Raw genomic sequence first — 14,082 nt, forward strand, 5'->3', positions numbered from 1 at the left:
CACCGTTATTTTGTATTAATATCTAAGGAGGCACAACTGTGTGATAACACACACCCCTCAGAGATTCTTCAGATGTGCAGGACGAGTATTCCCAGACTCAGGGAAGATATTTCAGTTGTCAAATTTATATCAGACATGTTTGTCTTTATTATTTCATGTTTTTTTGTGGTGCGTTTAATGATCTTGGTAACACTGTTGTCCTAAAACAAACCTCCCTCCTGCTAAAAGCTGTTTCTTCTGAATGGCTGCAATGCAGTTGCTGAGGGCTCCGCTGCAAACGGAGCTACAGAAACCGAGAAAACGTCTGAAATAAGGCTGGAAAGATTTACCACTGTCTCCCCTCTCAGTCTCTGTCTCCTCTGTTGTCCAAGACTTCTCCTCTCAACTGCATCATTTGGGGAGTTCCTGCCTCCCTCTCTCTCCAGACGGAGGTCTCCCTTACCTATAGTTTTGAATTTGCTATTTCAATTAAATTAAAAATATGATTTACTGCTGCTGTATAACCTGAAACATGAAACCTAACTCATCACACCCTTCAAAGAATCTGTTTCCTTTATGATAGCCTTCTAAAATCCTATTGTTTGGGGCAAGATAATTGTATTTAATGTTTGCCATGGTTCAGGTGCTGGTCCTCAACTAATTAGTAATCAGAAGGGTTAACCGCCTTAGCCTGATTTGATTAAGCTGTAGTTGAGGGCTCAGGAGAGAGCGTTCATTAACCCTCGGCGTTTGTCTCCCATCTGATGGGACAGAAGATGGTGCTGGTGAATGAGGTGTGCGTGCGTGATCTTCGTGCTGCCCCACCCTTTCTCAAGAACTAATGTTTGTCTTTTTCTTTTAGCCATCAGGAGCAGGAAGTTCTGGTCCTTGTTTCTGAATTGTAACAGTTTTGTACTGAACTTGCATCCAACTTTTAGTCAAAGTCTGTGGGGAACACTACAATCGAAATTCATTTAGAAGACTCCCTGCACCCCCCACCGTCTCTCTCTGTCTCTTCCTGTGTGGGAAGCGGATTTGCTAAGGGAAATCCTCTCCCAGATCAGGTAGTCAAACGAGTTTCCTTGCAGACCCAAACACCCCCCCCGACTTCCAGCGGGTTTGTACCTCCATACTGCTGCTGCTTTCATGACTCACAGCTGATGCAGCCACACACACACACACACACACACACACACACACACACACACACACACACATACTCACAGAGCATTCTTTTATCTATCAGCTTTTAGCACACAGGCTTCGGTTGGGTTTACTGCCACATTGGTTGCTGCATTAGTTGAGTTTAGACCTCAAACGAGGAACACAGACTAGAATAAGCCCAAAACACACTGCATTTCAGCCTTTTCAGACAGCAATTGTCTACTTTACCTTTATGCTTTCTATAATCACTTATAAAAACTCATTGATTATGATGCGTCGAGCTAGTCTACGCAAACATGACAGACACAAAATGTCAGCTGCTGACCAACACCACGTCATGCTTCCCGCTAACGCTGCCCCTTTGTGCCTGAAAGGCTGCTAGCCTTGCGCTAGCCTTGCTTCATTTTACAGTTGAAAATGTGACAATTGGACAGTTGCCACATTTAAATGTTCAATGTTTTCATATTTCTGCAATGGGCTTATTTTACTTTCTTGGTATAATTGGTATAATTTCCTAAATAAAATTAGTTTAGTCATTTGACACATTTTTTGGTAACTTATGTCACACAAGTCAGGACAGTGAAGTGGTTGTTTGGTATGTTATGAAGTCATGACAGAATGATGAAATACTGTCTACCCTCATCAGACGTGGCACCCAGCCTCCTACTGTCTGTAGAACATGGAGTTTCCTGAAGAAGCCCCCCCAACCACCACCACAGACTATAAACAGCTCTGAAAAATACTGAGATGTTTTTCAGATGATGAAATTAGGCCACGTATCAGACCCAGTAAGCAGCTGACGAACACTCCACCGGTCCAGGTTAGCCCAGTGACCTGAGACAGCAGGGCCCCGTGAAGTGTGTGAATACCGAGGGTGAGGCGTTCTCCCAGGGCCTTTCACTCGGGCAGCCAGCTGATCACTTGGCAGGCTGGGACTACTTTAGACGTGTGTGTGAGTGTGAGTGTGAGTGTGTGTGTGTGAGTGTGTGTGTGTGTAACTGTTTCAGGTTTGTTGCTTTTGCTTAGCTGCCTATTTAGTTATTTGTTTGCGTATTTTCAATAGTGTATATGATCACACAGCAGTAAACATGGAATATTCTGGCCCTGAATCTGCTATGTTCACCTCCTATATTTCTGCTTAATTAACATACATAATACCTAAACCCACAGAGGTTCATCTGGCTGTGCGGGTACAGAGCCGTAACCAGTACACTGCCCACACCAGCCTCTCCCGTCTCTGGCCGAGAGAGAAGCCTCCTCTCCGCACAGTGGCGCCCACAGTCATGGCCTCCAGATGGCGCTGTCTCCACATGCAGAGAGCTCAGCATCCCGGGGGGGGGGGGGGGGGGGGGGGGGTTAGTATGGCTTTGTCTTAATGACGAGGCTCAGATGGCTTGCTAAGTGTCTCCTCTGGGAGACTATTGTAATGGCAGCTTAGCCACCCGCCTTCCCCCAACACACACACACACACACACACACACACACACACATAGACACGAAATGCTTCTACAGGGGACAGATGCTGCTGGGAGAACACCCTGCCTTAACCTGTCAGCTTAAAGCAGCACCCCTCCTCACCACAGACACACCACCACCATCACCACCTCCACCACCACCGTCTGCTATAGGTGCAGCGCCACCAAACACACCCGTCAGTACACAAAGGTGGCTGTTGGCATCTCTCTGATGAAGCTCTGCACTGCTGGTGCCATCTCGGAGCAGAAGAGCGGCAAACCCAGACCTGCAGGGCCTCCACCTGACCCAGAGTGGTCCAGGATCAGAACATGCTTTAAAGGGCCTGGTTTTTCACCAAACCTGGGTTTAGTCTGGGTGCCTTATGTTTATTCTTTGGCCAGATATTTTTTATATTTCAGCTTTAAAAAAAACAGGCAGAAGTGAAAGTACAGTATAAGCACTGTGTCAGTACAGGAAGTGTCATAACAGAAGCTTTCAGCAACCGTTCATGTACCAGTGTGAGGCGGCGGATGGCAGAGCTGTAGCCCAGAACTCAGGAGTCGTGTGGAAGTGCAACTGCTGCTTAAAATACCCAACATCAAGATGCAAAGCACAAGTAGAACGTCTACCTGCACGGTGACGTCTGGACGCTCCCTGCGTGCGGACAGGGTGCCGGGGCGTTGAGCTCGCCTGCGTACTCTCTCCTGGATTCAGCTGCTGTTGGTGCAGAGAAACGACTAAACAGTACTACCAAAATAACATAGTAAATATTATATCTCTTTGGTATAATGGGACTGTGGTTGAACCACAGTTTGTGCCTCCAACCACAGTTGAGTGCGTTTGGATTTGGTTCATGTGGGCATGGAATTATTAGTGTGAAAGCAACACACCCATATGGAAAGAGAAGTTCATTGTGTTGACTTCAAACTTCTTCCCTTTTCATTTTATGCTGATTTATGGATTTTTTTTCCCCCTGAACTGCCCACTCACATAATCTGGGTCTGGTTGGAGTCAGATGAGAAGATAAACAAGTGTGTGTGTGTGTGTGTGTGTGTGTGTGTGTGTGTGCTACAGCTGAATTCATTGTTACCTGCCTGTATTTGTAGTGATAAATCTCATTGCTCTGATAGGCCCCTTGGACATTAAGGAGACAAACCTCTCTCATTCTGTCTCATCCTTATGCAGTCTCTCTCCTTCTCATTCTCTGTCCTTCTCATTCTCTCTCCATCTTTCTCATTCTCTCTCTTTCAACTGGAGCTTCTGCATCCCACACTCGTCCTAAAAGCATGTATCTCTATTTTGGATTAGTTCTGCAAGATTTGCAAGCAAGCGTCCCCCACAATGAAGCTTTGTAAGGGACCATGAAACAGCTCATCTGGGCATCAAACAGAACCAGCCCATCAGCCAGCAGACGGACTTGCCTAATTATTTTAGCTCCTAATTAGTGTCTAGAGCACCTCTCTCTCTCTCTCTCTCTCTCTCTCTCTTTGTCCCCCCTCTCTCTCTTTCTCTCCCTCTCTCTCTCTTTCTCCCCTCTCTCTCTCCTTCTCCCCCTCTCTCTCTACCTCTCCCTCTCCCCCATCCTTTGTGTCTTGTATTGCAGGATTTCCCTCGTGTGCGGTGTTAGTAGTTTTGACTTCCAGACAATTCCGCTCCAGGCTGCACTGTCTGGGACATTCCACCTAAACGAGACTCGACCAATCAGGACTCATCTGCAAAGGTCTTCCTAACTGATGAAGAGAAACCCGAAACATGCTGATGTTAAAGAATAGAGATCTTACAGCGGTGAGTTAAACACAGCACCCAGTGTTTAATGTGCTAAGGAGCTGGAACTAAACAGCTAACGCCATCCTGTGCTTTTTAGTCTGGACATAACTTCCTCCCTGAGCAGCTGCACAACCCAAGGACATCTGGGCCATTCTTACTGGTCCTTGACTATAGGAAAGGACATTTGGGCCATTTGGATTGGTCCTGAGTCAAAAGTGTGCTGAGTCAGTCCTTTGAAACCTTCCTTGACATGTTGTTGTGTAAAAGTCCCAAGCACTGGTGGTTCTACAGAACTCCCAGGTTTGCATGTAAATGTAAACTTTTATTAGAGCAGTTCATTTGGAATGAGTGAGGAAATTGTTAGAAAAGTAAAATTCACATGTACTTAAGTTGAAATGGTTATAGTTAATAAATAGCACATAAAATCTCTGATGTTGAAGAAGGAAGATGTCTAATTAAACATAACTAATAAGCCCGTATGACGATAAACATTTTGACGCGTTTAAGTGTTTAATGAATAAGAATCCACCTTCATTCAATTACATATTTATTTTTAAAATGTACATATGTTTATTTGCAATGGGTTTATGCAGGGTTGTGGGTTTAAGCAGTGACTGTGTATAAAAATGCCCAGACCCTGCAAAAAAGAAAAGAAAGCCAAACAGTTAGAAAAGGATGTCAGAAGAGTCTAAAGTGTCTTTTCCAAGCTGTTTTTGCAGTAGTTGTATGGGGGTCAGTGTTCAGTATTTATTATGATGGTTTTTATTGCTCTTCCTACAGTCTCTCCTTCATCCGGTCTCTCTGTCGTTTTGTGGAAATACTACAAAGACGGAAAACAGGAATGAGCACAGTCCCATGAGAGAATGTGAGGATAGTCAGTGCGATCGTGTGTGTGGTGACCACGTTGTGGCAGCCGGGGGTGAGAGCAGACATCACACACATTCCATGTGTGTGTGTGTGTGTGTTTGTGTGTGTGAGAAAGAGAGAGAGAGAGAGAGACCCCATGTGTCTGCCACTCCAGCAGGGATCACATTTCACTCTATGTGAAATCTGTTTTGTGGAGATGCTCTCAGAATCTCTCAGTATATACAGTACACACATACACACAGACTGAGTTTAGAATGTATCGTATCAGATCGGATTCTCCAGGGATCACCAAGCTGGTCAAAGATCACAGGAAGTTGGATTGTCTTTATGTCCATATAAGGGCAAAAGCGTGAAGTGCGTAGCAGCTATTGTGGAGAGCCACAGGGGTTCCCCCTCTTCCCTTCTGCCATTGCTGAACTCTGGAAGCTCTTAAACCCTGTGGGCCTGACGTGTGACTCAGGGAAATGAACTCGGACTGAGCAGAAACAGATGCTCCGCGCTGCCTCACACTGACGCCTAGCTAACACCGGCGGCCTGTGCTCAGAAAGAGGGCGCCACAGTCCGGCCCCACACCGACCGAAGCCCCTGGCTCTGAACATGATGCTTCTCCAACACACCTGATCCTGTTTGATAATTAGAGGATAAGTGGAAGCAGGTGAGACGGGCAGAAGAGGCAGTCGTGCCGTGGTTCAGACCTCCACGACTGGAGCGTCTATTTCAGATATACAAGTCCTCACGAGCACAAGAGGCCAGTGAGTAACTTAGACTGTAAATGTCCAGCGTATGTTCTCAGGTGTCTGTGCTTAAAACGCAGTGACTCACTGGAGGCAGAATAGAGTGAGACTATGAGAATAATCACACTACGCCCAGAATAGAGTCTGTAATGACAGGGGGAGTCAGTTATCCCTGGAGCCTGCAGTTCACCACCGGTGAGTCCAACTGTCCTACCAATTCCAGGTTTCAGAGAGTTACCTCAGCCCGGGGCTGGGTGTACCCGCACTCCCAGCTGGAGGTTTGGAGCCCTAATGAAAGGCCCTTGGCGATGGCTTCTGACAGCACGGCAGTAGGGCTGAAGCAAGTGATGTCAGAGGGATGAGACACAGAGTGGAGTGATGTCAGAGGGATGAGACAACACTGTTGGGCACCTAGCATAGCTCAGAGAGCAGTTGATGGGACATTGAGAGACAGGACAGGCTAGAGTGGAAAAGAGAGCTCACATGACGCATCCGTGCCAACTAACTCTCTCAATCTCACACACACACACACACACACACACACACACACACACACACACACACACACACACACACACACACACGCTCTGTCTTTCTTTCAACACTAGATTGATTTAGCGTGACTGCAGAATCCCAGCAGTCTCAGAAGAGATTTATTTTAGGCTAATTTTCCATAAGAACACGTTTGAACTGTCAGAGAAACTGCAGTCCCAGCTCCAACCTGACGTCTAACACAAACTTTTCCACCTGACTGTGGGACTCCGGCAGGGCAGGTGACTTTGAGCAGAGGACACGTCTAAGGAAGTCGTAGACCCGTCCTCAGACAGCTTCTCCCCATCCTGCCTGCCCCAGTGTGACTCCGCCCACCCCACTGTGACCCTGCCCACCCTCGCAGGGGCAGGAACCAGTACCCTCTGTCAGGACTGTAGCGTTTGACCTCATAAACAGCATTACATCACAATGAAAATGGCCACACGCAGGGCAGACACAGCATGGGTGTGGACGAGCAGAGGGAAAGAGAGCGATCAACACACAAATGGATGAACAAGACGGAGGTTCAGTCCACACTCTCCAAACCGGGACACCCCTGAACAACGAGGCCGTGCTGTGCTGGTTCTGCCTTCAAAATGGACTTTGATGTCTAATAACATATTGCTGAGAAATGAATTCCACAGGAGTACAGGGAGAACAGCCTCTGTTTAATTACACTGTGCTCTGCTTGATAGACACCATATGGATTTCAGCCCTTTATTCAGGCCCTGTTTTATTTCATTATTGACGCTCGGTATTAATACGAAAGCCAGACTCCCACTCTCCCTCAGGCTCGGGAGTCAAAACGCATTCGACTCACAAGCTGTTCCACATACTGTATAGAACATTTGTTTTGTTGGTGGTAGATATATACAGAACTTGAAAGGCAAGTTATGAGCTAAAGGAAACTCCCATCTCCTGTGGGTCCATACAGCCGTGTGTTTAATGAACTCACGATTTCTGACCACAATTTAATGATCCCAAAGCGTTTGTATAGGACGTGTGCTCATTGGTGCCGCGGGATATTGCACTAACCCGAGATTATGGCGGAGCCTCCATCATCACGAACCAACAAGACAAGACCCTACTGCGCTGTGGAGGCAAGGCAACCCGCCTTCCAGCTGCTCCTCTCACGTGACCCTGTAACTCTCCTCTCACGTGACCCTGTAACTCGCTCCTCCCATGTGACACCCTACCTGTAACTCTCCTCTCACGTGACCCTGTAACTCTCCTCTCACGTGACCTTGTAACTCTCTCCTCCCATGTGACACCCTACCTGTAACTCTCCTCTCACGTGACCCTGTAACTCTCTCCTCCCATGTGACACCCTACCTGTAACTCTCCTCCCACGTCACTCTGTAACTCTCTCCTCCCACGTGACCCTGTAACTCTCCTCCCACGTGAGACTGTAACTTTCTCCTCCCACATGACACCCATCCTGTAACTCTCTCCTCCCACGTGACCCTGTAACTCTCTCCTCCCACGTGACCCTGTAACTCTCTCCTCCCATGTGACCCCCACCCTGTAACTGTCTCCTTCTCCATAGGTGTGATTACTCTGGCAGTTGAATATATGTATGGCATCAAAGACATTTTGGAAAATTGGTGAAGGTTGTTTGTTTACAAGCTCCTCACACTGGGTATTTTCTCCTCCCATTTTCTGATGCACTCATTCACATTCCGACAGTCTGTGCCCCTCCTCCCAGCTCGAGGTTCTTCCGTTAAGCGGTTCCTTGTGGTTTTAACATTTTTCAGACTTTGTTTGCAGTACAGAACGTGTATCGTGCCACCACGCTGCTTCGACGAGGCAGACATGCCCGTTTAATGTGTTCCATTGTGTAATTAACAAAGGAACACTGTCGGAACCGGAATCCATTTACGAAACCCGAGGATGCTGTTCCTGTGCTCTCGTCTGAGGCTCGAGCCAACTGAGGCGTGTAAAGTGACTGATGGAGAAACTCTGCACATTATGGTATAAATAACTGCACTGGTACATTAATTACCACCTCCGACTGGATCTCACCCCCCTCACACCCCCGTTTAATGGAAGCGTCGGCGGGAACCTTGACACCTTCCCGCGAAAATAACGTGACGAGAGCAGCGAGTGATCGGAGAAGGCAGTGAGAAGTAGCGGAGCGTCGTTCGCAATGAGGAGACGAGATGAGGCGAGGTGCAAACCTCGACACCTTCACGGGGCGGGGGGCATGCGTGGGGGGGGGGGGGGGGGGGGGTCGAGGTTGAATCTCTCGCGTCTTACGTTCTGCCCTTCCCGCCACTCGGCAACACCTGTCTCACCAATCAATATGCTTTTATGTTGGCTGACAGCCGCTGACTGATTACCTCAGCACTCAGGTGTCCCTTTGGTAACGGGCGACTCCAGAAGCCACTGTCACACGTTCTCAAACAGCAGTGACACATGCGCCTGTGCGGCTGTCTTGGCAGTTTGCTCAGTGTGTTGCCACGGTGTTCAGCGCAGAGAGAAAGAGGGGTTGTTCGAGTCAGAGGCTGTAGAGAGATGGTAAGCATATGCGTGAATGTGGGTATGAGTATAAAAAAAAGATAAAACTTAGTATGTTCTTGTGTGTGGTGTGTGTGTGTGTGTGTGAGAGAGAGAGAGGGAGAGAGAGAGAGAGAGAGAGAGTGTGAGACGGTGAGTGTGAGTGTGAGCTGTAATGCCTACGGAGGGTGATTATTAACACAGGCTGAGCTGTAAGGGCCTGCTGAAGCCCAGAACAAGCTCCATCACGGCGGGGAACGGAACACTCTTACACTTCCCTGGGCCTCACACACATGCCAGAAATATGTAAGGTTACTCTGGGTCAAACAATCCCAGGAGCTCCTGGTCTTATTTGGTCTTAAAGTTCTCTGCAAATGACTAAAATGAAGACATATTTACTTTTCAAAGAAACTGACAAAACAAAAGCTTAATCACATAAACACTTCCTGTCTGCTCCTTGTAAATATCACGCGTCTATCGATGGCGTCGGTAATAACATCCTCTGACAAAACAATGCAAAAAATAAATCCTTGTGAAATCAACTGTGTGTGCCAGGAGTTCATCAATACTATTGACAAATAACACACCCCCTGCAGCTTTGCGGCACATGACGTGTGTGTGTGTGTGTGTGTGTGTGTGTGTGTGTGTGTGTGTGTGTGTGTGTGTGTGTGTGTGTGTGTGTGTGTGTTAATTCCTAGAGCTGTCAGCCTCCGAATGGGTCTTTATGCAGCATTCCAGCCTGGTCAGTCATCAGCGAGTCTCCCCTGCTAGTGAACACTGACATTTGGAACATGCCCTCTGCTTCATGACAGGGGAGGTGCCTTCCCAGGTTCAACACAACAGAGAGACAGCGCTGGGAAAAGCTACCACCCCTACTAGTGCTGGGAGTCCATATTCTACTCCTGCATGGATGCTCCCTCCTGAATCACACACCTGAATCAGCTCACGCTCATCAGCTCACGCTCATCAGCTCACACTCATAAGCTCACACTTGTCAGCCTTCACCAACCCAACTGCATGAAACATGCTCAAACCCGGAACTGGGTCCCTCTCACCCTGGAGCTGTGGGGTGGTGGGGAGTGAACCATCTGCATGGGGTTTTAGTTCCCACTGCCGATGACAGAGGGGGAATTGTATGTGCCAGAATCAGTTTTACCTGCTATAACGTGACATGTTTATTAACCTAAATCAACAATGCATGTAAATACCACAAGAATCCATAATTTCAATGCGATTAACTTTGAGCAGGACATCTGAGCAGTACATCTATGCAGGACCTCTAAGCAGGGTCATGTGCTGATCTCTGAGCAGGACCGTGTGCTGACCTCTGAGCAGGGCCTCTGAGCAGGACCGTGTGCTGACCTCTGAGCAGGACCGTGTGCTGACCTCTGAGCAGGATCTCTGAGCAGGACCGTGTGCTGACATCTGAGCAGGACCGTGTGCTGACCTCTGAGCAGGGCCTCTGAGCAGGACCATGTGCTGACCTCTGAGCAGGACCTCTGAGCAGGACCGTGTGCTGACCTCTGAGCAGGATCTCTGAGCAGGACCGTGTGCTGATCCACACTCTGCAGCAGATCTGTTATGGCCATTTCCCCAGCTGTAAACACATCAGGTTGATATTGTGAGGAAATGTGAGACACATTCTCTAGAGTCTTTTAATGTTTCATATGTTAGCATGCCCATAAATAATATACTCCAAGAAACCTTTTTTACAGGCTTCTCTGGTACAATAGTGGGAGTACACTACACACACACAAGTGTAAAGGTGAGCTAACCATTTGAAGATGATGGACTATTGTGTAGTATATGTTCACAACCCTCTAAATTAAGAATCTCCAGAATCTTGAATAACCGTAAAATGCAAGTGGATTAATCTGCTTGATGCGTTTGTTTCATCATATGGCGTTTGAAACTCTCCGGCACAATCCTTCCGCATTGCGCTGCCTACACATGTAGGAATTCCTGGCATTATTTCAATAGGACTCTCAGATTAGAGAAAGGGCACAGGGGTCTCCCTAAAAAAACTCTACTGTGGAGAAAAAAACTGTGAAAACATGCATGTGGGATCAGGAAGTGGTCTGGGGAGTCTAAACAAGACCAGCTTCCTTTTCAGGGCATTACAGAAACATCTACACGCCTGTCTGATGTTCAGGAAACTCGTGTTTCAGCAGTTTAATGATAACCTTGAGTGATTTTGTCTGAGATTCGTCTGGACACAGTGAGTGTGGGTGAGTTTGAAGCTACTGGAAATTGATGGAATCTGCAATGATTCTATCAACCAATTCTGCTGTAAAAAATTAATGTCATTCTGAAACAGTTATATGCCACGTATACAATACGTGTGTGTATGTCGGCCCCTATACATGTGTAAGTGTACATCAGGGCCTTTCATGGAGTCTTACACTCAAGTCTGCCCACAACCCCTCACAACACTACACACTCGTGCTGATTCCCACCCTTCCAAAAGTCCCGCGCACGTTCCCACCGAGCTGCAGAACTAAAACGGGACTTCCTCTGTCTGAGGGTCAGCACTCTCAGGGAGCCGCCACCACGTCTACATCACCCGGTCTTTTCTGAGTGGTGCACGTTCAGTTTCAGCTCAGTCTGTCACCTCAGCCAAAGGGGTGTTTCTCAGCCCCATAAAAGGAGTCACTCCTGGTTTTAACATTTTGGATGGAGGGGGATCTGGAGGGTCGTAATCGGATCACACGGTCACTCTTCCTTACGCCAACAGGAACGGAAGGCAGTAGAATAATCTGCTCATAACATTCTTGGTGTTCTCATGTTTTCACATGTAAAACCTCTACTCCCCTGTCAGGACAAATTGAGTCATGTGATAAGCTTCAAACACATTTATCTGTGATTCCTATGTCCAAGATTACTTAAGCTAAATGACACTGAATAATCGTTCTGATTTTATAGAGAAAAAGTTTGTAAGGCGCAAATTACAAGACGCAATGACCACATTAACTGCGACATTAACAGACTCGTTAACAGGCTGTCTTCCGCATCTTTAGTCAACTCTTAAAATACATCTGAGCTCTGTGAGAACTTATCAAACATTTAAAACATAACAGCCAACAAAGTGAGAAAATGAGTTTGGTTTACTTGCATGTGTGCCTATGGGATAAATATAAAGATGCGACGCATGTGTCTTAGCCACTAACTAGTCAACTCTATAAATAACGACATTTGAGAACAATGTTTTAGTGTAGCCTACATATAAATGTTTTTTATTTTTATTTTGGGTAGGCTACTGAATTTTAGTAGGTCTATTATTTTAAATGTCAAAATATATTTGAGAAAAGGATATTTGAATATGCATTAAAGTAAAAGGCAAGCATATAATTACGTCAGGACACCTCAAATTAAAGTGTGCGTTATTTATGTTAAACTGAGGTGCACAAATCACGAGGGCTCAATGCTCCGAGTAGCGCCGCTTCCCCTCCGCAGCCGCAGACTGGCGCGAGACACATTTACATCATCCCGGGAACCGGGACCTGTGTGTTGTGTTGTACGACTTAATGTGCACTGTTATCGAAAAAACCAACCTTGTTGCGATATTCTAGAGACCAATTAGTAGGCTACTGAGGTACCCTCACCCACCGATTCCGTTTACCCCACACACACACACAATAGGCCTCTCCCCTCTTCGCCTACTCATCATCACTGCTGATGAATTGCACACTGCACAAGTTCCTCACGCAACTGTTTCGAATTAGGCTCACTTTATTTCAGCCACAGCCTAAAGACTGCCCCCCTCCTCCTCTCGATTTCGCTTACTCATCGATCTCTCACCTGGGCGCACATTAATAAACCTGAACCCGCTCAGCGCCTCGCGCGGCTCCCTCAACAAAATAAACACATTATTGTTGTCGTTAGCGGGCAGGTAGCGCCGTGCCACCAACCTGACAGCGGCCGCCATCTCGCGTCTGATAGCGGTGATGAATGGCGCCCCAATCTTCCCCACGCGGGCTGTTTCATCTAGATTACTCTTGCTTTAGTGCCGCTGACAGTGTGGATGCGCCGTGGGTATGTGCTCGCATTGTTTTCTTATGTCCCTGCGGTACACTTGTTTAAAGAAGAGGACGGGATAATGGAGCACCGGTGTCACGGATGCTGTGCTTTTTACATGTTTTTTTCCGGGGGTGTAAGGAGAAGGTCAGATCTGCAGAACTATTTTCGCACTCCGCGTCCGCGCGCTTTGAACCAGTTCTATCCCACGCGCTCCACACCTGCAACAACAGTCACTGCGCTGCACAGCACGCGCGGTTTTACTAACGCCGCGCGCTCCTCTCGCGTTCGGATGTAAGGGCTCCCTCTGTGGTCGTGACTGTGGGCTCTCGTTTGCTCTGAGGATCCGGGTCTCATTTGAATATGGGTAAATGTTAAGTGATTTGTTCAGACTGTGGCCCCCTGCAGGGTTTTCATTACGCATCCACCCGGTCGCCAACAGACTCCTACAGGCTTCCACCGGGACACACGCCACGCTGTCACCACCAAGCAGAATCTGCGATTTTCATTCAAGCCTTTAACTTAAACCAGAAAGCACACATGAGAAGTCCACAATTCTGAGAGACAATCCTAAAATTGTTCATTATACAACCTGCCTGGGTTACATTAAAATCGTGCACTTGTGTGTCTACAAGTCAGGAATAATACCAGTTGCTTTTGTGCTAAGATTAAAGCACATTCTAAATGACCTCTTGATTAAAGGTCATTGTTTATGGAGCAGCGCTGGGTGGGTGTGGTTGCTGCACTGCATGAGTGTCATTAGTTTCCTGCTAATTGATCTCTACGTAAGTAGCAGGTCAATATCATGTGGGGAGCTGCCCCTCCTTCTACTGAACATGTTGGACCTCTTTAATGCACACCTTCCATGAACATAACGCTACACACAACAAGCACCATGCTGTCTTGGAAACTTTCTTGCTTTCAGGTTTGCTGCAGAGATGTGAAGTCCTTCAGTCTGTGGGGAGGCCCAGACTCAGGGGTGTTGTTGGCTCAGTGACTTTGTGAATTTGAGACTCCCACGCCCGTTCGTGTGAAGAAGCCCCCTGCTAACCTACAGCTTCTCTACTGCATTGCA

The 14,082-nt window shown here is 47.3% G+C and overlaps 1 protein-coding gene across 1 annotated transcript; it reads right to left on the reverse strand.

The window, feature by feature from the left end:
* Positions 1–2,795: 2,795 nt before the first annotated feature.
* On the reverse strand, positions 2,796–13,612 carry LOC143511547 (uncharacterized). Its single transcript, XM_077001152.1, has 5 exons — positions 12,902–13,612; positions 10,356–10,590; positions 8,837–9,001; positions 4,930–5,002; positions 2,796–2,899 (listed from the first exon to the last, which is right to left on the reverse strand). The coding sequence occupies exons 1-5, from the start codon at positions 12,916–12,918 to the stop codon at positions 2,796–2,798; spliced, it is 594 nt and encodes a 197-aa protein (XP_076857267.1). The 5' UTR covers positions 12,919–13,612.
* Between the last annotated feature and the right edge of the window lie 470 nt (positions 13,613–14,082).

The sequence above is a fragment of the Brachyhypopomus gauderio genome, chromosome 4 (assembly GCF_052324685.1).
Source record: "Brachyhypopomus gauderio isolate BG-103 chromosome 4, BGAUD_0.2, whole genome shotgun sequence".
In the NCBI taxonomy this organism is placed as follows: domain Eukaryota; kingdom Metazoa; phylum Chordata; class Actinopteri; order Gymnotiformes; family Hypopomidae; genus Brachyhypopomus; species Brachyhypopomus gauderio.

Excerpts from the sequence above, each read along its gene's own strand:
- LOC143511547 (XM_077001152.1), bottom strand. Across the intron at positions 9,002-10,355 it reads GCACACGGTCCTGCTCAGAG|CCTCTGACTCGAACAACCCC; the intron begins GTCAGCACACGG and ends ATCTCTCTACAG. Across the intron at positions 2,900-4,929 it reads CCCATTGCAAATAAACATAT|GTGGAGGCCCTGCAGGTCTG; the intron begins GTACATTTTAAA and ends ACTCTGGGTCAG.